The 25,687-nt window shown below is 33.9% G+C and overlaps 1 protein-coding gene across 1 annotated transcript in view; it reads right to left on the bottom strand.

Annotated features, from left to right (window-relative positions):
- Window positions 1–1,303: 1,303 nt before the first annotated feature.
- DARS1 (aspartyl-tRNA synthetase 1) overlaps window positions 1,304–25,687 on the bottom strand; it is a 70,327-nt gene continuing 45,943 nt past the window's right edge. The window contains exons 8-16 of the mRNA XM_045559266.1: window positions 19,945–20,056; window positions 18,660–18,794; window positions 16,636–16,783; window positions 11,930–12,076; window positions 10,613–10,655; window positions 9,110–9,190; window positions 7,914–8,025; window positions 7,638–7,709; window positions 1,304–1,693 (exon numbers count right to left, since the gene is read on the bottom strand). Coding sequence (XP_045415222.1) covers window positions 1,602–1,693; window positions 7,638–7,709; window positions 7,914–8,025; window positions 9,110–9,190; window positions 10,613–10,655; window positions 11,930–12,076; window positions 16,636–16,783; window positions 18,660–18,794; window positions 19,945–20,056 — 942 coding nt within the window. The 3' untranslated portion in view covers window positions 1,304–1,601. The remainder of the gene's footprint in view (window positions 1,694–7,637; window positions 7,710–7,913; window positions 8,026–9,109; window positions 9,191–10,612; window positions 10,656–11,929; window positions 12,077–16,635; window positions 16,784–18,659; window positions 18,795–19,944; window positions 20,057–25,687) is intronic.

The following is a 25,687-nucleotide window of genomic DNA, read 5'->3' as shown; positions in this document are numbered from 1 at the left end:
AGAAAAATATCTGCATCACATTGTTTTGTTCTTGCCATTACTTATGGTTCACTGTAAAATAAACATTAGTATCAACATATGTAATAATTTAGAGGGAAAGTGTTCCTAATTGTAACTCTTACACAGAAATTTCTTTTCGGTGGGTAACATGGGAATGCATTTTAGTGACATTCACTAAATACCAGTACCAGTTAATACCGAAGCAGAAAATTCTGTAATATGTATGTATGTGTGTATAAGTATGTACATGTACATATACTTATTTACTTATTTATTTTAGAGATGGGGTCTTGCTCTGTTGCCCAGGCAGGAGTGCAGTGGCACAATCATGGCTCACAGCAGCCTGGAACTCCTGGGTTCAAGCAATCCTCCTGTCTCAGCCTTCTCAGTTGCTGGGACTACTGGCACATGCCACAACACCTGGTTAATTTTCAAAATTTTTTTAGAAACAGGTTCTCACTATGTTGCTCAGGCTGGTTTCAAACTCCTGGCTTCAAGTGATCCTCCCACTTCTGCCTCCTGAGACACTGGGATACAGACATGAGCCACTGCACCCGGCAATCCTGCAATATCTTTTAATCCATGTGAAATGAACTCTGTTAACCAACCCAAGCTGTCAGCTGTAAGAGCTCCATCCTTACACCCATCTAAACTTGAATCTTGCAATGAATATGTTAAGACTATATCATTTTTCATGCATTTACATAAACTAGTTGTATATTTTTTCTTTTCCCAAATTATAAATGCCAAGAACCAGTTATTAAATCAGATTTCCAAAGTTACACAAAGACAAACTATAATTAACTTTAAAATTTTATTGAAATTCACTTTTAGAATTTAAGAATTTAATATAATATTATACTGAATAGTTTCTAACCAGTATTTTCACCTGCTTTACATGATTTCTGGGCATAACTTTTAAGAATTGATACTTTCTGACTTACTTTCCATGATATGCCAATTATACATTCATTATAATTTCAAATATTTCCCCAATTATTCTTATCTGGATGTCAGAATTTTAAAAAGTTCAAATATTGAAAATTTAAGACATTAATACTGTTGCCACTGTAATATAGAAAAGAAAAAAAATTGTAAAATTTTAACGGTTTAAAACTCTTAACCTCGTAGCTCACTGCAACCTCAAAACTACTGGCTCAGGCGAACCTCTTGCCTCAGCCTCCTGAGTAGCTGGGGCTACAGGCACATTGCCACGACACCTGGCTAATTTTTTCTATTTTTAGTAGAGAAGGGGTCTTGCTCTTGCTAAGGCTGGTTTTGAACTCCTGAGCTCAAGCAATCCTTCCCACCTGAGCCTCCCAGAGTGCTAGGATTACAGGTGTGAGCCACCGTACCCTGCCTTGAAATATGAATTTTTAACACCACCATATGAATTTCTCACTAGAATGTCCAAGCATTTCCTACTGAAGCATGTCCAAAGTTATAAAAATCTTCTCTTTTAAACTAATCTATACTGAGTTACTCCAAAAATAAGAGTAGCACTTTAGGTAAGACATTTATTCCAGTGCAAATTTTAAGTACCTAAGGTATAAGCCTGTTCAATAGCAGGTTACTGGAAAGAATTAAAAATGTGGCTTTCTTTAAGGAGTAAGTCGTTTGGGATCACGAGGGAACATGGAGGTCTGACGAACGTTATGCAATCCCAGAAACAACATGGTCACTCGTTCCAAACCTGGGGAAAACAAAATAGTCATTAATTCCTTTTCTAAAAACCTCTCAGGGTCTTACTAACTTAGAACTAATAACATAATATAATTGTTCTACTAAATATTTTTCCTTGTTAGGAAGGAAAACGACTTCTATAATTTTGAGTTTATCTAAAATTGAATGTTTTGGGTATTGATTCAGAAATAGAGATGCTGCTGTATGTGGAAAGGACTAAATGAGATATCCTGAAATGGAGACCAAAAAAACCTATGTAAATGAACAAAATCTATGATTTAAACAATAAAAAACCAAAAGACTTTATAAGCCTATATGTTTCAAATAATACCAGATTCTGATTATGTAGACCAGGCAATGAGGATGAGAGCCATAAACTTGTTCAAGGATGTTTATTAATAGATGCACCAAAAAAATTATTTTAATTCTAAAAACATTTAACATGGTGGCCCCTAGCATAAAATGCTCTAGAGTACATTATTATACTAAGTGTTTTGAGTGTAGAAAAGAGATTGATTTTGGCATGTGGCTTAAATATTATTACATTACTGACAAGAATTAAGATCAAGTACCATCTAAGAAGCAGAGCAGAACTAGCAAATGAAACTTCTTGTGTGCATTTTGATTTATTTACTTTATCAAAGTTTTAGAAGAGTAAAATGTCACACAAAGAAGGCAAGGTCAAAAAATATTTTTATATAGCAATGATTTTTAATTTTAAAGATTTTAAAGGAATATTATAAATATAAGTAAGAAAACTAAAATTTTTATTGCTATTCTTTACCAACAGACATCTGGAGATGAAAATTTGAGACTTGTATTATGGTGATCTAAGACTAATCTAAAAAAACCCCACCATATCCCATCCTCCTCTCAAATGTTAATTATCAAAAAACAGGTAGTATTTTGATAACTATGTAAGCTTCCTTCTTCATAATTAAGGTTAAAATATTACATTGTCAGTCACAGAAATTTTAAAAATATTTATGTAAACTGCATATTACTAAATACTATAAGAAAAAAACAGCCCTAAATTTCCCACTAAAATTTAAATTATATATTCAATGTAGCATTGTTTGTAATAGTAAAAGGCTGCCAACAACCTGTAGATCCATCAATAGGAAGCTAGCTAACAAGATTACGGTGTATCCTATCAGTGGCCTCGAGAGATTAAAAAAGAATGACAAAGCTCTTTATTGGTAAGGAACAACTTATATTAAGTAAAAACTGCAAAGTACTGAATGGCTTATATAGTATGCTACAATTTGTGTAAAAATATTTTTTAAAAATGTGTGTCTTTTTGCATATGTGAAGATTATCTTCACAAAGTTAAGAAGAAAACTAGAAACAACGGTTTCCTGTAGGGAGGTGAATACCAACCATTTTCTACCTTTTTCTCCCTCCAATTAAATTGTGTTAAAATACATGTAACATAAAATTTACCATCTTAACTATTTTAAAGTGTACAGCTCAGTGGTATTAGATACATTCAGTGTTGTGCAACCATCACTACCATCTCTAATTCTTAAGACAAAAAAAACCTATGTAATGACCTTTAATGGGCTATTTATTTTTTAGTTTTCCCCAGCTTTATAGAGGTATAACTGACACATAAATTATATATATTTATGGTGTACCATGTGACATTTTGATATATATATTATACACGTATACACCGTGAAATGATTAAATCAAGTAATTAATATTTCTCTCACCTATTTATGGGTAAAAACACTTAAAATCTACTTTTTAAGCAGTTTTCAAGTATACATTATTAACTGCAGTTATCACATAATACAAGAGATCTCTAGAATTTATTCATCCTAACTGAATCTTTGTACCCTCTGATGAGTATCTCCCCATTCTGCCCCACCTCGTCCAGCAACAACCATTCTACTTTCTGTTTCTATGAGTTCAACTTTTTAAAGATACCACATACAAGTGAGATCATGCAGTATCTGTCTTTCTGTGTCTGGTTTAGTTTGCTTCACATCATGTCTTCCAGGTTCATTCATGTTGTTGCAAATGTCAGGATTTTCTTTTTCATTGTAAATATACATAGGTTGAGTATCCCTAATCTGAAAACCTGGAATGTTCCAAAATCTAAAACTTTTTGAGCACCAACATGACACTCATAGGAAATATTTATTGGAGCATTTCGGATTTCTGAATTAGCTCGACCACTAATTATAATGCAAATATTCCAAAATCTGGAAAAATCCCCAATCAGAAACTCTTCTGGTCCCAAGCATAAGGGACTGTACTACATTTTCTTTACCCATTCATCTGTTGTTGGCCACTAAGGTCATTTCTATATCTTGACTGTTGTAAATAATGCTGCAATGAACATGGGAGTGCACAAATCTCTTTTTTTTTTGAGACAGGGTCTCACTCTGTTGCTCAGGCTAGGGTACGGTGGCATCATCACAGCTCACTGCAACCTCAAACTCCAGGGCTCAAGTGAGTAACTAGGACTACAGGCGCACGCTACCAGGCTCGGCTAGTTTTTCTATTTTTTGTAGAGACAGGGTCTGGCACTCCTGGCCTCAAGCAATCCTCCCACCTCAGCCTCCCAGAGTGCTAGGATTATAGGCATGAGCCACCGCACCCAGCCTGATTTCATTTCCTTTGGATATATAAACCGGAAGTGAGATTGCTAGATCATATGGGAGTTCTATTTTTTAATTGTTTGAGGAACGTCTATACTGTTTTTCATAATGGCTATACCAATTTTACATTCCTACCAGTTGTTTACAAACAAGGGTTTCTCTCTCTCTACATCCTCACCAACACTAACTATCCTTTTTTGGATAATAGTTATTCTAACAGGTGTGGGGTGATTCTCATTGTGGTTTTAATTTGCATTTACCTAATAGTTAGTGATGTTGGGCATTTTTTCATATACCTATTTGCCATTTGCACATCTTCTTTTGAGAAGTATCTATTCAGGTCCTTTGCCCATTTTAAAATTGGGTTGTTTTCTTGCTGTTGAGTTATATGAATTCCTTATGTACTTTGGATATCAATCCTTCATCACAGATGTATGGTTTGCAAATATTATCTACCATTCCAGAAGTTGTCTCTTCACCCTGTTGTTTCCCTGGCCATGCAGAAGTTTTTAGTTTCACGCAATTCCACTTGTCTATTTTTGCTTTAGTAGCTTGTGCTTTGGGGGGGTCATATGCAAAAAAAAAAAATCATTGCCCAGACAGATGTCAAGAAGCTTTTTCCTTATGTTTTCTTCTAGTAGTTTTACATTTTCAGGTCTTACGTTTAAGTTTTTAATCTGCTTTGAGTCAATTTGTATATGTGGTATGAAAGAAGGGTTTGATTTCATTCTTTTGCATGTAGATATCCAGTTTTCCCAATATCATTTACTGAAGAGACACTACTTTCTCCACTGTGTGTTATATTGGCACTTCTGTTGAAGATCAATTGGCTGTAAATGCGTAGATTTATTTCTGGGCTCTCCATTCTGTTCCATTGGTCTATGTGTCTGTTTTTTGTATCAGTGCCAAGTATATTTTGAAATCTGATAGTGTGATACCTCCAACTTTGTTATTTTGTCTCAAGATTGCCTTGGCTATTTGGGGCCTTTCGTGGTTCTACACAAATTTTAGGATTGTTTTCTTTTTCTGTGAAAAAGGTAATAGGAATTTTGATAGGGACTGCATTGAATCTGTAGATTGCTTTGGGCAGTATAGACACTAACAATATTAACTTATCTAATCCATAAACACAGGATATCTTTCCATTTATTTTTATTCTCTTTAATTTCTTTTATCAATGTTTTAGAGTTTTCACTTTCTTGGTTAAATTTATTCCTAAGGTTTTTTTTTTTTTTTTGATGCTGCTGTAAACAGGACTGCTTTCATTTCTTTCTCAGATAGTTTGTTGTTAGTGTATAAAAACGTTGACTGATTTTTATATGTTGACATCATATCCTGTAATTTTACTACTTAATATATTTGCTTGTTAGTTTTAACAGTTTTTTGGTGGACCATGAACATTTTTCATCTTGCAAAACTCAAACTCTACGCCTACTAAATAGTAATTTCCCATTTCCTCCTTCCTTTAGGCTGTGGCAACACCATTCTACTCTGTTTCTATGAGTCTGACTCTAAGTACCTCATATAAGTAGAATCACATAGTATTTGCCTTTTTGTGATTGGCTTATTTCACTTAGCATAATATCCTCAGGGTTCTTGTAGCATAGATCAGAATTTCCTTCCAAGACTGAACAGCATTCTATTGTATATATATGCCACATTTTGCTTTCCATTCATCTGTTAATGAATGCTTGGGTTGCTACCATGTTTTAGATATTATGAATAATGTTGCTGTAAACATGGGTGTACAAATATTTCTTCAAGACCTCATTTTCAATTCTTTTGGGTATATACCCAGAAGTGGAACTGCTAGATCATATGGTAATTCTATTTTTCAGTTTTTGAGAATTGTCATACAGTTTTCTACAGTGGCTGTATCATTTTACATTCCCACCAAAAGTGCACAAGGGCACCAATTTATCCACATCCTTGCCAACATTTGTTATTTTCTGGTTTTTAAATTGTATATTTAATTTGCTTTCTTAACGATTAGTGATATTGAGTATCTTCTCATGTGCTTACTGGGCATTTATATACTGTACCTTCCTTGGAGAAATGTCTATTGAAGTTCTTTGCCCATTTAAAAATATTTTATACTTTTTAGTTTCTTTTTATGCTTTTATTATTATTTTAAATGGAGTTGTACATATTTATGCGGTACAGTGTAATATTTTGATGTGTATACAATGTGTAATGATCAAATCAGGGTAATTAGCATATTCTATCATCTCAAACATTTATCATTTCTTTGTGTTGAGAACATTCAAAATTTGCTCTTCTAGCTATTTGAAAATATACAATAAATTATTTTTATAGTCATCCAATAGTGTTATAGAACATTAGAACTTATTCCTCTTATCTAGCTTTACTTTTGTATCCAGTGACCAATCTTTGCTTTTCCACTTCTAAATTTTGTTGTTGTTGAGTTTCAGGAGTTCTCTATAATATATTCTGGATATTAATTCCTTATCAGATACATGACTTGCAAATATTTTCTCCAATTCTGTGGGTTGCCTTTTTACTCTGTTGGTAGTTATCTTTTGATACACAAAAGTTTTTAATCTTTATTAAGTCCAATTTGTCTATTTTTTTGTTGTTGTTGTCTGTACCTTTGGTGATCATATCCAAGAAATCATCTATATTGAGTATTACCTGAAACTTGAAATCATTCCAATGTTGTGAAGCTTTTGCCCTATGCTTTCTTCTAAGAGTTTTATAGTTTTATGTTTTACATTTAGGCCTTTAATCCATTTGAATTAATTTTTGTATATGGTGTTAGGTAAGGGTCCAATTTAATTGTTTTGCAAGTGGATATCAGTATTCTCTGCACCATTGTTATAAAGACTGTCCTATATCCTTTTAATTTGAAATTTTTGTAAGTATATTACCTATTCACCAAAAACCCCCCAAAACAACAAACAAAAACTTTAACAAAACTATACATTCAAAATTCTTTTTAAGAGTGTTTGGTATGGACATCCAAAGATGCTTTAAATATTTACTCATTTTAAATTGCAGAGCAATCTCTTACATATACTGTAGATGCAGTCTTAAAGTCAATGAAATGTTATAATTCGATAAAAAATTTAGTAGCTCCTTGAGCTAATTTAAGACAGAGAAAACAGGATACTTGTAAGACAATTGGATTCTAAATTCTTATGAGAAAAAGAATGGCTAGAACTTTATACAGTTATATTTTAGAACACACAAGTTAGCTGTTCATTTTGTCCCTTAGAAATCAAATTTTCACTTAAGTCATAACTTGCTTTAAACAATTCTTATCATTCAAATTTTTATTATACTTAGCACTTATGAACTTATTTGTAAGCAATAACAGAATATTACCAATGCCTCCACCAGCATGAGGAGGGGCTCCGAAGCGGAAGGAATCAATGTAAGCCTTAATTTTCTCCAAATCTACAAAAAGACCCAAAACAAAACAAAATTTACCATCTTATTTAGCTTAAAAAATTATAAAAACAATTACTGTTCAATGAAGATAAAAAATAAAAAAGATTTTGTGAAAAGTCTTTAAAATGTTCTGAAACATTTTCTGAGAAGTCTTTAAAGTGTATTATTTTCAGAACATGTACTCTCCTAAATATATTTTAAGTTATTTACCAATTCCATGATGTAAAGCTCTCTCTGTCAGCAGCTGAGGATCATGTATTCTTTGAGCTCCAGACAATATTTCTTCTCCTCTCATGAACATATCATAAGAGTTGGACTGTTTCTGCAGGAAAAACAAACAAAAACCATCACTCTTCCAGTGGCTATCATCCTATTTCCATTACACATAAGTGGAAAAAAAAATCTCTCCAGCATGAAGAGCAAGTTCAATTTCTCCTATAATTAATGATGCAATTTTGTTCTGTAAAGTAGAATTAAACTGCTGAGGGCTATTTAATAACTTCTTCCTTGTCTACATCAGATTTTGTGCTTTCCTTCTCTCATATCCTCCAATAACAAATCACAGCACCACATCTAACTTTTAAGAAGTAGTGCTGACCTTTATTTCACTTTATCATCTAAAATGTTTTATGATTTTTGGGTTACTTTTGGAATTTCAAGTTACTAACAGCTGTTAGTCTTTTTTTAATCAAAAACATGTTTTTTTTTACTTAAAGAAAAGTAAATTGAAAGTCAATTTACCAAAGCTTAACCTGTTCCCTTTTAGGTATTTGATAAAAGCAGTTTTAACTTACTTCCCTGTCTTTTAATAAACCAATGGTTCCCAAAGCATGATTCCTGGACCAGTAGCTTCAGCATTACCTGAAATTTGTTAGAAATGTCAATTATCAGGCCCCACTCCAGAGCAACTAATCAAAAATTCTGGGGATGGGGCCCAGCAATCTATGTTTTTAAAAGTCCAGGTGATTCTAATGTACACTGAAGTTTAGAAACCACTGCAATGAAAAAACTGTAAAAGGCCCCAAGACATTATTTAGATTATTAACTCCCAGGACATAATGTGAACACCTAGTTCAAGGACAATGATAAGATGATTTGCTAAAGTACGCAAATCTAATAGTACTATTTATCATTTACACGGTCTTTTTTCCTCATAAATCTTCAGAAAAATGATCAAGGAAAATGATTTTTAATATAGGTTTTTAGGATTAATTTGCTAGAATATTCAAATTTTACAATATTATTTTGAACTGTACTAACAGACACCAGTGGTAATACAGATAACAGCATGTCTATCAAAACTGCAAATTATTAATGAAAACCATTATTCCTATTTTACAATTTGACATAGTAACAATAGCTTTTCTTCTCCCCTCAAATAGGTTATTTAAAACCAAATTACTTACAGGATTTCTTGGGTCAGGCATGGTATAGAAAGGTCTTACAGCCAATGGATATTTATCAAGAATATAAAAATCTGTATCATACTATAAAAAGAATAAATGCAATTAAAAACATTTTTTAAAAGTAAAAGACTAATATTTTGGTAATTAACTTTTTTGTACATAAATTTTTGCTCTTCAAATTATTATAACTACAACATATATACAATGAGTATCCTGCTCTTTTCAAGTAACATTTGTAACCTATAGCATTTTGTCATGGTGCCATAAATTCTTCCAATATCTAATTTTTAAATTTAAGCTATGATTAAATTATTTACTATCCAATCATGGTTTAAATATTTTATTTTTTTGACATATAATCTCTTTCTAATTTCTCTCTCAATGTAAATTATGCTACAATAAACATCTTTGATTTTCTTTTTTTCTTTGTTATTCTAGTTCATCTAGTCATTCAGATACATTTTATAATTTTTTTGTTAAATTATCCAAAATCTTTTTAGGTTTTACAGAAACTATGTTACATCTACAAATTATTTTGGGAAAACCTGATATCTTTTGCAATATTCATCATTAAAAAACCTGGATTATTTTCCCAACAATTTAAATTTTTGTTTAGATATATAAATGAAGCTTGGTAGTTTTCTTCAAATGAAAACTACAATTGAAAGAAATAAATAACATTAATGTGAAAATATGACATTTTTGTAGAGATAATACTTACTATGTGACCTAGATTTAATTAAAAAGAAATCAATTGAATTTCAACAGTTTCTGACTTTAAACATTTTTGCTAAAACTAGAGAAGAGAATGCCAACAGTTGACAAATGGAAATTAGCCTTGCTGACACAGCATTTTAAAGGTATAAACTCAATATTGTATGGTTTCAGAAATGAGTTCTGCAGTCAGTTTAACAGTTTCACGTGCAACCAGCAGGAGGCGCTCAAGGACTTTTCTCATTTTATTATACCATTCTGTTAAATTTTTAAAAAAGACCATACTAAGTTTAGCTTTTATCCTCTTCGGAGTTTTAGTTTTAGAAAATGAAATAGGAAAGAAAGTAGCTTTTACATAAGAGGCAGAAAGGAAGCTCATTCACCTTCAAGTTTCATGAGGCAGTACAGGTATGCCAGGAAAACCATTTCTAAATAGTTTCAAATACTTTTGAGGTCATTTCTAACTAATCTGACAATCTGATATAGATACCACTTTTAGAGACACCTCAATACAAATTAGTACAAATATCAAATATTGAGTTAATCAAATCATTTGGGCAGATGGAATCCAAAGGTGCCTAGGAAAGAGAAAAGTCATTTAGGCAGAGCCTGTCTGAATATTTTTCATTTTTGTAAGAATTGTTTTTTTTTTAATATTGTTTCCCTTGGTTTTTATTTATTCTAGAGTCACCATTCTAGGAAGATTAGTCTCCTCTGCAAATGTTCTTTTATATCAGGATACATTTCAGATTCAGAAAAAGAAATCCAGCATGTGCAAAAGAGTCCTACCTTTTCCTTTACCAAACGACCCAACAGTTTCTCATTTGGTGTACTGAAAAAGAAACATGAAACCAGGTGTTTGAAGATCAAACAGCAACTTAAAAAAGTTTAAGTTAATAAGGCACCATTTCTAGTTGAAGTTCTTAAAGGATTAAAAAATTTGGCCAAAACACACGGTTGTCTATTTCATTCCTTTTTAAACAGGCAAGTACTACTGAAAACCACTTATGAATGCACCTAGTACAGTGACTTAGTGCTCTGCTTAGTAAGTGCAGCTCAAATATTTAATTAAAGCCATAAACAGAATTTAGCAATTTTATTGATTCAGAAATATTATGGATGAAATAATTTCCTACAATTACATGTGATAAAAGCTCACTATACCAATATGGGCTAGTCTTGCCATTAAATAGTCTCCCCTTTTTCGTATTCCTTATTAAAGGTTTATAAAATAAAAATCAGTATTTATAGGTTTTTAAAATATAATAGTGTTTATATAAGCCCATTACATTTCTATAACCAAGAGATAGCTACTTTAACTTCTATCTTATTCAAGAATAATTTCTAAAACATGAAATACTGCCCAACTTTACAAAATTTATGGTTTGCCTTAATGTCATCTAGCAATGTAAGAGATGCTTAAAACCATATTTTTTGGTTAAACAAAAATAAAGGGTTTTAAGTGAAATATGTTTTTTTAAAAAACCCTAAAAAAAGAGATAATAACCATCCCTTTCCCTTTTATATACATATGTATTATTGTGATTGCTTAAATATTTTAACTAGAAACCCTTGAATAAAATATAGATAGTAATTTTCAATCTTTATTAAGCTACATAAATTGTTTCAAAATTATAGGTTGTATGATCTGAATTTAGATAATATAATACTATATATCAAATGAGACAGTAAGTTTTATAATGTTTGTTAACAGTTTTATGCCCTAATCCTGCATGGGGATGGCTTCAGACTGCTGTATACCCTCTCTGACACCACTGATTTGGAAAGAGAGATAACATATTAGATGAAAAAAAACCACAGAGAACACTCCCCATACTCTTTAAAGGGTTACAAATATGAGGTGGAAAAATAAAAACTGGTGTACTTAAAATTACTGAACCTTAGGCAATATATTATGTATATTTAACATATAATATTAAACATAATATTTTTATTTCAGATCACACATTATATAGAACAGCATAACATTACATACTAAAGTTAAAATTTATGAGCTAGGTAAAGAAAATAATAATTTATTAATTTTTTTTATTCTTTCATACCTTAAATCTAATTACTAAAGTTTTAAAAATCACAAAGACAAACCTCAGATCCTCTTCATCTCCCATTTCGACTCCAGCTTCCCTGAGCATAGCCAATGCTTCACAATACTCTAGTCTTAAAGTGGGCTCCAAAAATTTGAATGGTTCACATGGAAACTGTTTGTTCACCATTTGAATTTCAGTCTGAAACCTATTTGCACAATGATTTAGAGTTAATAAAATGTGTTAAGATAAATGTTTCCCCCACAAGAGGTCACTGTGGCAATATATAAAATAATTCTTTTAATCAGTATATGTACCTGAAAAAGCATTATCAAATTATTAACTTAATGAAATCTAAATACTTAAAGTATTTAACACCATTTTTTAATCTCAAGTTTTCATAATCACAGTGTCATTAAAGTATTAAAAACTTTATAAGTCATTCAGCTAACACTATTTGAAATATAAAATACCCATTTTGTGAAGCATTAAAAAAATCTAGTTGGGGGCAGGTGGCTCACGCCTGTAATCTCAGCACTTCGGGAGGCCAGGGTAGGAGGATTGTTATAGGCCAGGAGAGTTTGAGACCATCTGGGGGAACATACCAAGACCCCATCTCTACAAAAATACAAAATATTAGCCAGGCATAGTGGTACATGCCTGTAGTCCCAGCTATTTGGGAGGCTGAGCCAGGAGGATCCCCTGAGTCCAGGAGTTTGAGGTTGCAGTGAGCTATGATCATGTCACTGCACTCTAGGCAACAAACTGAGACCCTGTCTCCAAAAACAGAAACAAAACACTGACTGAAAATAGTCATTATCACTGAGGAGGATCAAATTAATATTTGCCTTATCTTCCCCTATTCCCATCATACTGTAAGTCTGTTGAGGGGAGTGTTAATTTCTTTCCCGTTTTGATAATCCCTATAGTATAAGGCAGTGGTCCCCAATGTTTTTGGCACCAGGGATGGGAATACAATTTTTCCACTGATGGGGAAGGGGTTGGGGGGGAAAGGAGGAGCTCAGGCCATGATGCAAGCAATGGGGAGCAGCTGTAAATAAAGATGAAGCTTCATTCCTTGCCCTGCTGCTCACCCCTTGATTGCTTCTTTGTTGCTAGTCTCATGTCTAAATTTAAAGCATAAGGCCTACTCTATAAATAGTAGTCATAAGACAATGTTTACTGCACTGAACTGAATATGTAAAATGATATTGAGATTTAAAAAGTATATTTTTGTTAAACTATGGATGAAATGATAGCTGGAATTTGCTTCAAAATAATAGGGAGTGGAGGAAATGGATAAAACAAAATTGGACATGCTGGGCACAGTGGCTCGTGCCTGTAATCCTAGCACTCTGGGAGGGCGAGGTGGGTGGATCGTTTGAGGTCAGGAGTTCGAGACCAGCCTCAGCAAGAGCAAGACCCTGTCTCTACTAAAAAAAAAAAATAGAAAGAAATTATCTGGCCAACTAAAAAATATATATAGAAAAAATTAGCCGGGCATGGTGGCACATGCCTGTAGTCTCAGCTACTCTGGAGGCTGAGGCAGGAGGATCGCTTAAGCCCAGGAGTCTGAGGTTGCTGTGAGCTAGACTGATGCCACGGCACTGACTCTAGCCCGGGCAACAGAGTGAGAATCAATCAATCAATCAATCAATCAATAAAGAAAGAAAGAAAAGAAAAAGAAATGGCCATGGGTTGGCAATGGTTGAAACTAGGTGATGAGTACATGGTGGCTCATTAGGGTAGTGTCCATACTTTTGCATGTTTTTGAAATTTTCCATAATTAACAGACTTTTAAAATGTATGTTTATATTCTATATATAGAAAGAAGTATATTTATATTCTCTATATAGAATTCTCTATCTAGAAATTATATTCTAGAAATTAAAACACTACTACTTCTTTTTTTCTTTGGAGACAGGGTCTCGCCTTGTCACCCTGGGTATAGTGCAGTGGCGTCATCATGGCTCATCACAACCTCAAGCTCCTGGGCTCAGGCAATCCTTCCGCCTCAGCCTCCCAAGTATATCACTTCTTGATTGGTCTTAAAGACTTTCACGGGAATGATAAAGCTTAGCCACTGATTTATTCAAATCTTGGTATAAGAAAGTTTAGAAGACCCCAATAATTAATTTTTCCTTAAAAAATGATTTTTAAATAGCCTTGCTTTGGATATCAACTCCCATTCATGTCTATCAATGATAGTACCAAAATATGACTATCAACATTTTAAAATTCACTTGTATATTATTCTTCTATGAGAAATAAATACTTTTTTCCCATTTATTTATATATATTTATGGAGTACAAGCACAATTTTGCTACATTGATATACTGCATTGTCGTGAATCAGGGCCTTCAGTGCATCCATCACTGAAGCAATGCACACTGTACTCAACAAGTGACCTCCGAACACCCACCCCCTATGAGAGATAAATACTAATGATAAACACGAGAGGAACATGACATAAGCCAGGTAACTCAATATACAAGTGACACAGATCACAGAAACTTAAAATTCCTAACTGACTTACATTATATAATATAGAAAGCAAGCTTCTATTTTCAGATTGCTACCTTAAGTCTACTGAAAAAGTTTGGCAGTAATGGTGTCTGACTCTAATTTGTAAGGAGAGATTTGATTGATCCCAAGGGCTGGAATTCATGCTGGTCTGTTGTTATAAAAATCAAAGTAGAAATTTCAAACTCCAACATTAAATAGAGAAGCTATCAATATCTAAAATAAGTGGGTTTCAAAAAACTTTATTGAATTATAAATGTGGAAAGAAAATGAGAAAAGCTGTGTTCCTTCATCATAGTCCCAAAGTATATTTAGTTTTATAAAGAAATATTAGTAGTTGTTCCATGGACTATTTGAATGAAAGTTGCTTAAAATAAACTGTATCAAATGTTTCAGAGGACAAAGCGTAAAAGAAAAAAGGCAATGTGCAATTAACTAGTCATCAAAGGCACAAAGCAATGCAGAGACTGCCTGGAAACTACTGGTGCTTATGCTACAATATTTTATGTAAGATCAGTGATTAATTTCTACATTCTTAAATTTACTTATTAGCCTTGCAATGGAATAAATAGAAGTTGTATTTTTGAACTCATTTAAAATATCAATGAAACATACCAACAATGAATAGTTTAAACCAGTGGTCTTAAAATAAAAATTTTAAATATGGTCCTTCATCAGTTATTAAAATGCTAGATAAGTCTATTATACCCTACCTAATACTTCAAATATAGTCATAAGTACAGAGAAAGGAAAAAAAGAGACTCTCTTGATTTACTCAACTTGCCTTCCATTTTCTTTTCCTATTTTCTCCATGTTAAACATCCTCACAAGTACACAACTTTCAATGACCTGTAAGGGAAAAACTATTTTCCAGTTTAGAGGGTGTACCTAAAGTGGATAATTAAATTGTTGAACAGCTAGAATAAGTCTACCATTTCTATAAATGCTGTTAATTCACCAGACCCAAATAAAGTCCCTTCAGTTTCCTAGTTTCTAATTTTTAGAGAGCACTCAATGCAAATACAAACTGATTTACAAATTAATCTTCTTTGACACAGATTCAGCCTCAATAAGTTCTGATGGTGAACAGAAACCTCTAGAGGTAATGATCTTGGCTTTAGACTAACTTTTTGTCCATTTCTTTGGTCAAAAAAAGCAAGACCTTATCTTTAGGTCGTGCTTACTACATTAAAAAAATAGTTATCCTATGACTAGATGGGAGTTTAGTAAAATCCCTGATCTCAACCCACTAATTTAGCTGAGAACAGCTGACTTAGGTGAAGAAGCTGTCTTACTAATCTTCTTACAGGAATTTCAATTACAGATTCAGTAAAGATTAGAAATAAGTAGACTGAAGGGACTTTTTTACCTTTGAGGTGAGCAATAATACTATTTCCACTCAACAGTTGAGGAAACTGAGGCAGAGCTAAATAATCTGCCCACAAAGATAAGTAGTGGAGCTGGGATTTGAACTCAGGCTATATGGATGTAGCTGAATCAAAGTTCTTTTTTTTTTTTTTTTTTGAGACAGAGTCTCGCTTTGTTGCCCAGGCTAGAGTGAGTGCCGTGGCGTCAGCCTGGCTCACAGCAACCTCAGACTCCTCGGCTTAAGCGATCCTACTGCCTCAGCCTCCCGAGTAGCTGGGACTACAGGCATGCGCCACTATGCCCAGCTAATTTTTCCTATATAGATTTTTAGTTGGCCATATAATTTCTTTCTATTTTTAGTAGGGACGGGGTCTCGCTCTTGCTGAGGCTGGTCTCAAACTCCTGACCTCGAGCAATCCACCCGTCTTGGCCTCCCAGAGCGCTAGGATTACAGGCATGAGCCACCATGCCCGGCCTGAATCAAAGTTCTTAACCACTACCTCATACTACCGCCCCCAAAATAAACTGCTATAAAAGTAACACATGCTCTATTTCTTCAGACATTCAGAATGTCAGTATGAAGGAAAAAACAAACATAATTGAGCTGTTCACAATCTGGTAACTTTCCACAAAAAAGAGGCTAACTAGTTGAGGCCCCCTGACTTGCATCCAGATGTACTATTTGGAGTGTAGATTTTTCTAACTAATGAAATCCGCACCTCTATATATTCATATATATAATATATACATTATATATATATATATAAATGCCGAATAGAAACTTAGCTCACGTTTCAATGAAAAAAAATTTTTTTTAAAAAGAATCCAAACTGATTTGAAATTAAGTCCATCTAGGGATATAAAATATTTTTTACCTTTCTTGAAGTCCTTTGAATATCTGTACCAAAGTGTCAGCAATTTCTTCTACGACTTCATGGTAATGGTAATTAAAAGCCATTTCAATATCCAAGCCAACAAATTCAGTTAGATGTCTGTGGGTATTAGAGTCTTCAGCTCTGAATACTAAGAAGTTAATAAAAGAAACAAACTGCAAATAGTATTTAAATTTTGGATAAATTGGGATTTAAATATAAAATTCCATTTCGTAGGACTCCAGTAGTATTATTTTTGTATCATGACAGGGCCAGAAGGACCTTTGATAAGCCATTTGTTTCAGCATTCTCTTGGACAGTAAGTTCATTACAAACTCCTACAAGTCACGTAGCAAAAGCTGTAGCAAATGTATATTAATAAATGAGGCTCATGAGAACCGAGGGAACGCAAGATCCTAAGATGCCTTCTCAATAATTAAAAATAGATTCAATTATGACTAATATAGAGAGTTCTCAGTTTTATTAAAACCTGACTCAAGCTAAACGAAGCTCTGTACAAATGAAGCAACATTATACATATTCTGGCCATTACCTCAGCCCAGCTCTTAATATCCTCAATGCATTTTCCTCCTTTCCAGTCTTCCTTGACTCTAGCTCAGCTCATCTTTCACATCATTGCCAGATTAATATACCTACGACACATTCTTGCTCAGTAACTTACAATAGTTCCCAAATGACTACTATAGTAAGATATAAAATGACAAAAAGTCTAAAACCTTATACTTTCACAATTTTAACCTATATTTCCCATTTCCTCTTAATACTAATTCGCCATATTTTTGTTTTCTCCTGTAGTCCATGCTCTTTACTTATCCTGCTTCCTCTGCCTGGAATGCCATTTCTGCTGTCTTATACTCTGTCCTTAAAGCACATTTCAGTTTGAATTTTCTTTTATGATGACTCTAATCAACTCCATTTTATCCTTCTTTTTATACTTCCAGTACTTGGAGCTTGTGAGAATTGCAGAATCTCAGGCCTTCCCCAGATCTACTGATCAGAATCTGCATTTTAACAGATCCCCGGGTGATTTGTGTGCACATTAACATTTGAGAAGTGCTACCTGATTCTTCTCTTATGTGTATGGTACCTAGCACAAGGCTATATATGTAGCAGGTGTCCAACAAATAACTGTTTAATAAATTCAGAAAATTAAGATGCAATGATCTTGCCAGTTTCTCTACTTAACAAGTATTTAATTTTATTAAGTTATCAAAAAACATATAAAATAACTTGGTTCAGTTTTAAGGAATGAAGTAAAGCTGGCTTTTTGCTTATAATTAGCTTCATAAAAGAATCTGCCACAAGATTATGTGCTTGTGCTTGACTTTCAGCCAATATATCTTTAAAACCACATTAATATAATTCATTAGATATAAGACATTTATTAGTAATTTCTAATGGACTTTAGCATATCACCAATGGTAAGGGCAGTACAAACAGTAATAGTGAAACAGAACAGCTCTGGAATAAAATTGGTAGCAAAGCAGACAGAGGTATATTGTAAACTTACAATAGTAAAGAGTTATAAAGGATGACCAAATATATGATTTCGAAGACTGCAACTAACTGTTTTTCAGTGTTGATGGAGAGTTGAAAGGACAGTCCAAATGGGAGCTAATTGTGTTCTAATTGCACTTGGTATAGAAATAATATACTTAGGTATATTTCAAATGGTGTACATTTTCCAAGCACACATTTTTAAAATGAGATATGCCCAAAATAATTTGCTTCAGTGTTCTTCTGTGAGGAATATATAATGCTCATGATTCTATTCATATGAATGCCTAGCTGTTTAAAGAACTATTAAGCATACTATTTTTTTCAGAAAATGTCTGTCCAAACACATTGTCATTTCTACTTCAAAGTTTAGTATTTGAGTAGTCAGTAGATAAAAGAATTTAAACTTTCAAAATGCCTGTACATTATAAATGTAAAATGTGTTTCTAAAGCCATAACTACTGTACAATTAATGAAATGGGAAAAAAACATAACTGCCAAAATCTTACCTGGCCCAACACAGAAAACCTTTTCAAAATCAGCACAAATGCACATCTGCTTATACAGTTGTGGGGACTGAGCCAGGTATGCATTATTTTTAAAATATGACACAGTAAATACATTGGCTCCTCCTTCACTGGCAGCTGAAATGTAACCATTTATAAATTATAATCAATTGTAAGCTTATCAATGCAAACTTTTAGTTAAAAACAGTAGTTTAAAGAAAGAAAAACTGGAAAATCAAAAACTGCAGCTAAATTGTAGTCTATACATGTTCTCTTATATGTAATTCTAAATAGTGTATATTTAAGCCAGATTTATTTCTTTGGATATACCTTCATTTCACTTCTTTGGATATACATGCTGTCTTTCTGCATCAATTTCAAATCTAGTAAGGCTACCCTGGAGTTGTAAAAATTAAAAAAAAAGAAAAAAGATATTCTTACTATTTTTTTAATTATTAAGCATGCAATGTTCAATTTTGTTTTGTAACTAAATGCCATTCGTAATACACTTTTTAGTGTTACTTAAACAACTCTGAAAGGGCAAAATGATAGACAAGATTCTCATATAAGAATGAGGATTTGGCCAGGCACAGTGGCTCATGCCTGTAATCCCAGCACTCTGGGAGGCCAAGGCAGAGGATTGCTTGAGGTTAGGAGTTTGAGACTAGCCTGAGCAACATAGTGAGACCCCATCTCTACAAAAAATAGAAAAATTAGCTGGGCATGGCAGTGCACGCCTATAGTCCGAGCTACTTGGGAGGCTGAGGCAGAAGGATCACTTGAGCCCAGGAGTTTGAGGTTGCAGCAAGCTATGATCACCATACTGCCCTCATGCCCAGGCAAAAAGAGACCCTGTCTCAAAAAGAAAAAGAAAAAACCAAAACAAAACAAAGAGATGGAGGATTAATGAGATTTTTCCCATCAGTAGTATTTAGTGATTTTATAATGCAGTTTATACAAAAGAAAATTGCAATACCAATTTCAAAAGAAACCTATATAATGAAAGTGCTTCCTGGTTTAATTTACGTAGCAAGAATCTTGCTTCTTGTGTTATTGCCTCATTTTATAATCATTATCACAAAATGATTCCTGGAACAAGGAGACGTGGTATTACTGATGTTGGTGATACGTGACTGCTGTTATACAGCATGGTCTTCAAAATAAGCAGCCTAATGGCAATAAACCTTAAGGGACAGACGGAATTCTCAAATTTAAAAAAATTAACTTAAGCAACTTTGGGCAAAGTATATTTATTTTTAAAAATTAAGGAAAATATTCTGAAGCATACCTGAAATAATTTTAGGAGTTTGGATTTCCACAAAACCTTTGTTAATTAAAGTTTCTCGGAAGAGATGGCAGATGCCAGACTGGAGACAGAAGACTGCCTGACTAGTTGATGTCTACAAAACAATAATACAATCTAATTAAATCAACACATTTAATTACTAAGCACTCACATTTACTGAGCATTCACTGTGTGTGCTAGAACTGTGGAAACCTAAAAGTGAATAAAATTATTTTTGCTCTCAACATTTTAAAATCCTAATAGGTGGGGAGAAGACAAAGGCACAGGAATCAACATCATATAATACAAGGCAAAAAGACATGCTGAAATGTAATGACCATATATGATCACATAAAGCTATTTTTACAAGAAATGCTTAGTGAGCAGATGTTTTAATCTGTAGGAATTTCATAAAGGAAAAATATTTCTTAATAATTAATGAAACACCTTTCTTCTGAATTCTTAGTATTTTTTGTTTTTTTAAAGGCAACCATTAAGTGAGATGTATTAATGTTTGTGCAGCACACTAATACTCCCATAAGCAAGATTTTAGCATTTGATAACAAATGAATAAAGCCACAATGTACTTTTTTCTTAATCATTACATCACAATACATTAATTGCAAATACTCATGTGTTTGTTACAATTAAGAAATTAAGGGAAAAAAACAATAAAACAGACGGGCATCCCATGATACTGATTTCCCAGAATGGAAATCAGTGTCAGAATGGCACACAAAGCAATTAATAGCAGTATTCTAACTGTCCACCACAGTCACCTTCTCTTTCTATTTTCTCTCCTTTTCCTTCCTATTCCTCTGGTTCTCCTATTTTATTAGGTCATTAAGTATGAAATGTCTGATTTCTTTAAATACTAAGTTCGGCAGTTGATATCTCTGACATTTCACTTTGACAATTCTTCTTTTATTCTTATTGTGAAGGGACATCCATTCTTTCAAATACACGCTTTGGCTTGTGATTATCTTTTAAATTTTTTTTAGAGCAACTTTTGTGAAACCATGGATAAGTAAAAAATTCATGTTATTTTCGAATATGAGTCCCATCCTGGAACCGATGCAGCGCAGACAGCTCGAAATACTGAGTGTTTGGGAAGGATGTGGCTAATGAACGCACAGTACGGTTTGAAAAGTTCTGTTCTGGTGATTTTACTCTTGAAAACGAGCCACGTGTACCACCTGAGACCACCTGAGACGTGATGAGCTGAAGCTGTAGCGGAAGCAAACCCATCTCAACAACATGTGAATTAGCAGCAAGCACTGATGTTACTATTCCAACAATATTGGACCACTTAAAACAAATCAGCAAGGTAAAGAAGCTAGATAGATGGGTACTGAGTGAATTAAACGAGGGTCACAGGAGAAATCGTCTGAAAGCTTGCCCTTTTTTGCTATCATGACATAAAGGCAAACAATTTCTACACCGTATTGTTACCTGTGATAAAAAATGGATTCTTTCTGATAATCACAAGCGTTTGGCACAATGGTTGGATAAAGATGAAGTGCCAAAACACAGTTCGAAACCGAATATTCATTCATCTAAAAAAGCTAACGGTGTCTGTTTGGTGGTCTGGCGCTTGTATTATCCACTACAGCTTCATGAAACCTGGTCAGTTGATTATAGCAGATGTCTACTGCAACCAATCAGATGAAATGATGAGGATGCTTGCGATGAAGCAGCTCAGATTGATCTACAGAGACAGGCCAATCCCCTTGCAAGACAATGCTTGACCACCTGTCCAACAAACAATGCTGCTCAAACTACAGAGGCTGGACTTGGAAACTCTGTCATCCACTGTATTCACCAGACCTTGCACCAACTGACTACCACTTCTTCCAGGCTTTGGACCACTTGCAAGGAAAAATATTCAATTCTCAACAAGCTGTGGAAAATGCCTTTTACAATTTTATCACCACTCACTCCCCAGGCTTTTTCCCTGCTGGCGTAAACAAGCTATTGTTAAGAGGGCAAAACTGCGTTGATAGTTTAGGTGCATACTTTGATTAATTGTACTGCTTCTTGTTTCAGATATAATAAATTAAAGTTTTTATTCGAAATTGAACATTTCATATTTAATGACCTAAATACTTTCAGGCTCAATCACTTCTGATGGTGACCAGAAAGCTCTAGAGGTAATTATCTCTGCTTTACAGTGACTTTTGTCCATTTCTCTGGTCAAAATAAGCAAGCCCTTACCTTACACCTGACCTTTTAGGTCTTGCTTATGACATTAAAAAACTAGTTATCCTATGACTAGATGAGTGTTTAGTAAAACAGTAGCGCCCTATGAAAATACTGTTAATGATGGGATGGCTACTCTACACTTCTTTCACTGTAAAGAATGCTATTTAAATAACCCCGAATTTCAGCAGATCAAGGCTGAAAAAATTCATGTAAATTGGGTCATATTTAAGTAACATTATTTTATAATTCACATTCAAAGATACAAATCAATTTCTCATAAAACACTAAAGATAATTTAAAAGATCTTTATAATTTGTTTACTTATTCATTTTTAAGATGTCTACATTTAAACTGCAGAGAAAGACTTGTGGCTTTTTATATTATGTGGTTTAGTGAAACATTCAGTTCATCCAATCAAAACAAACTGCATAATCTTCTGCTTTCAAAAACCTACTTCAAGTTACTGACACACATACAGAGTTGTATTTCACTGCAGTGAAATATATACTATTAGAGGGCACTTATGGCTTATAAGCTCAGGTTATAAAGATGCTATTGTGAAGGTGGAAAAGGATCAAGAGAGACAGTAGAAAAGGGAGTACGAAGACATTTCTAAAATGATATCAGACTTAATTCTAAAAGGAACTATTATTTAAAAAATCAGGTTGATGTGGAATTTCTAATCAAGCAAAGGTAATCTCTGTGAGAAAGAATCTGAATTGTCTGCAGTTTCTACCATGTTACTGTCACGAGGGGATTTCAGCAGTGTTCAGGTTAACTCTGTGCCAGGACATTCCAACATATGCTAATGCTGGCAGATCAAGTACAGGTGTGGTACGGATGGACCCTGTGATAAACACAGCAGTGCTGAGCATCCCTAAAAGATTTTTCTGACTGACGTGTTGTTGCTGAGGCAACAGTAATAACATCCCTGAGAACACCTCCCTTTGACTATTTCAGACCATCCAGATCTCCTTTTGTAGAACTCCTATAGCTGTGGTGATCATATACCTATTATTTTCATGGTAGACCCAAGTTCCCAATATTCTGTCCACTGCTGACACAAGCTAGCATTTCTTAAACTTGTCTTCTGCCTTCTATTATCATTTCTGTCATACTGGGTACCACTTTTACTATTATTTAATACTTAAGCAATAATATCCATGAAAACATGGATTTTATTTGCTGGTTACATTACATAGCTATTAAAATAAAAAAATGTGTACAATGAGAATAAAAATTAAAAAAAAATTTAAAAATGTGCATCTGTGTAACACCTAGAAATCATTGTGTACTGCCAGTGGTAAGGGTACCATACTTGGAAAATCACTGCAAAACCACTGAAATGTCATATAAATTTTAATATATTGGCATCAAAGCTATACTACCAAGATAATCTCTCATACTGCAAGAGCACAAAAAATCTTTCAGGAGTGTAGATTTTGATTTTTAGCTTGGAAAAAATTTATTGAAAGTAATGAGCTAGGCATTCAGTTAGAAGATAGGCACTTAATTATAAATTATACAATTGTTCTTCAATTGTTTCTGTATTTTATGGCTTTGTTATTAGATACTTTCAGAGAGAGATGGCCAATAGGCTTATTTTTAATCAATTAGTGGAGGTGGCACAGAGTGCTGTGAGGCTACTCTAAGCTCATCAGGAACAGTATGTATGTAGTACATTGTGATTGGGGGCATTTGCCATGGATGCATGTACCTGCCTTGATTTAAGGAGTTAACAGTCTGTCTAAAAGAAAAGAATGGTGGAGGAAGGCATGGATGAAGACAAAGATGACCAATTGCAAAGCAAAAGAAATACATAATTGATAAGAAGAAAACATAACCATAACAGCAGATATTGTCCATTCATTTACTCATAGGGTCAAAGTGGGGTTCATTACTGAGCAATGTAGTACAGATGCTCAAATAGATAGTTTCTTAACCTCCTCACCCCAAAATATAACTGAACATAAAGAAAGGAATATGCTATGGAAGTACACAGTATGGGCTATTTTGATAGTGTGGTCTCAGAGGTGGTATACTGGTAAAGGAAGGGAACTTTAGGATGGCCGTCGGGTCTCTTAAGGGTTAGGCTGCCTGTGAATCCTATGTTGTCTTACTCCCTTGGCCATGTCAACCCAAGTGGCAAAAAAGAACTAACATGATACACCTTCAAAAATGGCTCAGTCTATCGAGCAATGGTGGTTCATGCCTGTAATCCCAGCACTTTGGGAGGCAGCTGAGGCGGGAGGATTGCTTGAGGCTGGGGGTATGAGACCCATCTAGACAACATAGTGAGACATGGTCTCTACAAAAAAAGTTTAAAAATTAGCTGGGTGTGGTGGCACATGCCTGTAGTCCCATCTTCTCAGGAGGCTGAGGCAGGAGGATCACTTGAGCCTGGGAGTTGGAGGTTGCAGTGAGCTATGATCACTCCACTGAACTCCAGCCTGGGTAACAGAGTAAGACCTTGCTTCAAAAACAAACAAACAAACAAACAAATAAACAAAAAAAACCCCTCAATCTCTATGCTGGCAACTCAAGGGAGAACACACCTATACTAAGACAATCTCATACTAATAGTCTTATCTCCCCCCAAAATGATGAGTTCTTTGAAAGTAATCAATATATACCACTTTGTAAATTAAACAGCTTTAGTACAGGGGGTTTAGAAAAAGAAACAGACTGTAGTTTTGAACCAACTAAAGTAATACGTTCATATTTGGGAAAGGTACTTCTTTTTTTAAAAAAAAAATTTTTTTTATCTTACTTTTTGGGAAAAATACTTAAAGAAGGATTTCCGGAGGAAGACTAAACATCTATTACTTTGACAACTTTCCCCTGTACCTAAGAGTGAGGAGGAATAAAGAGAATAATTCTGATCTAAACGGAATGGAATTCTCCTAACAGGTTCCCAGGAAACCCTCCTAAAAACATGTTGCTCTCTAAGAACGAAGCTAATTTGCTACAGCAATCCAGACTATGAGCTAGGTGAAGGCTGTGTATAAAAAGGGTGCCAAAGACATTTTAATTCAGACTTTTCCAGGAATGAAAATTGCCTTAACATTTTTGGGGACTGGGAAATGGAGTATTTTTAATTAGGTCACCTGCCTGGAAAGTTCATACGGAAAATAAAGCATTATAGGAGAGAAAAGTTAGGTTACACTAGAACCAATATGAGGCTATACATTGGAATGTTCATATTATAGAAGGAGAATAGCAATTTTGCCTTTTCAACTTCTTCAACTCATGACTTTGCTCAGAGTCTATAATAAAAGAGCTGGTTTGGGGTTAAATTAGATAGTAGTTTAGACATAAACTAAAGAACTTAAAGATTTAAAGTTTCAAGTTGCTAATGTACACAATGTTTACCAAGAGGTAAAGTCAAAGTAAGATTTAAAAAATGTGAACACTTACTTGGGCTAGACAAATAATATGAAAGAAACAAATGAATGCTGCTTCCTGGGTGGTGCAGGGCATCTAGCCCCATCTAGCATCCTAGCTCATGAGCCAGATTCTCCTCCAACTTTTTAAGAAAAGCCAT

Source organism: Lemur catta, chromosome 8 (genome assembly GCF_020740605.2).
Source record: "Lemur catta isolate mLemCat1 chromosome 8, mLemCat1.pri, whole genome shotgun sequence".
Classification (NCBI taxonomy): Eukaryota; Metazoa; Chordata; class Mammalia; order Primates; family Lemuridae; genus Lemur; species Lemur catta.
Note: the sequence above shows the minus strand (reverse complement) of the source record. Positions and strands in the feature narration are given on the sequence as shown.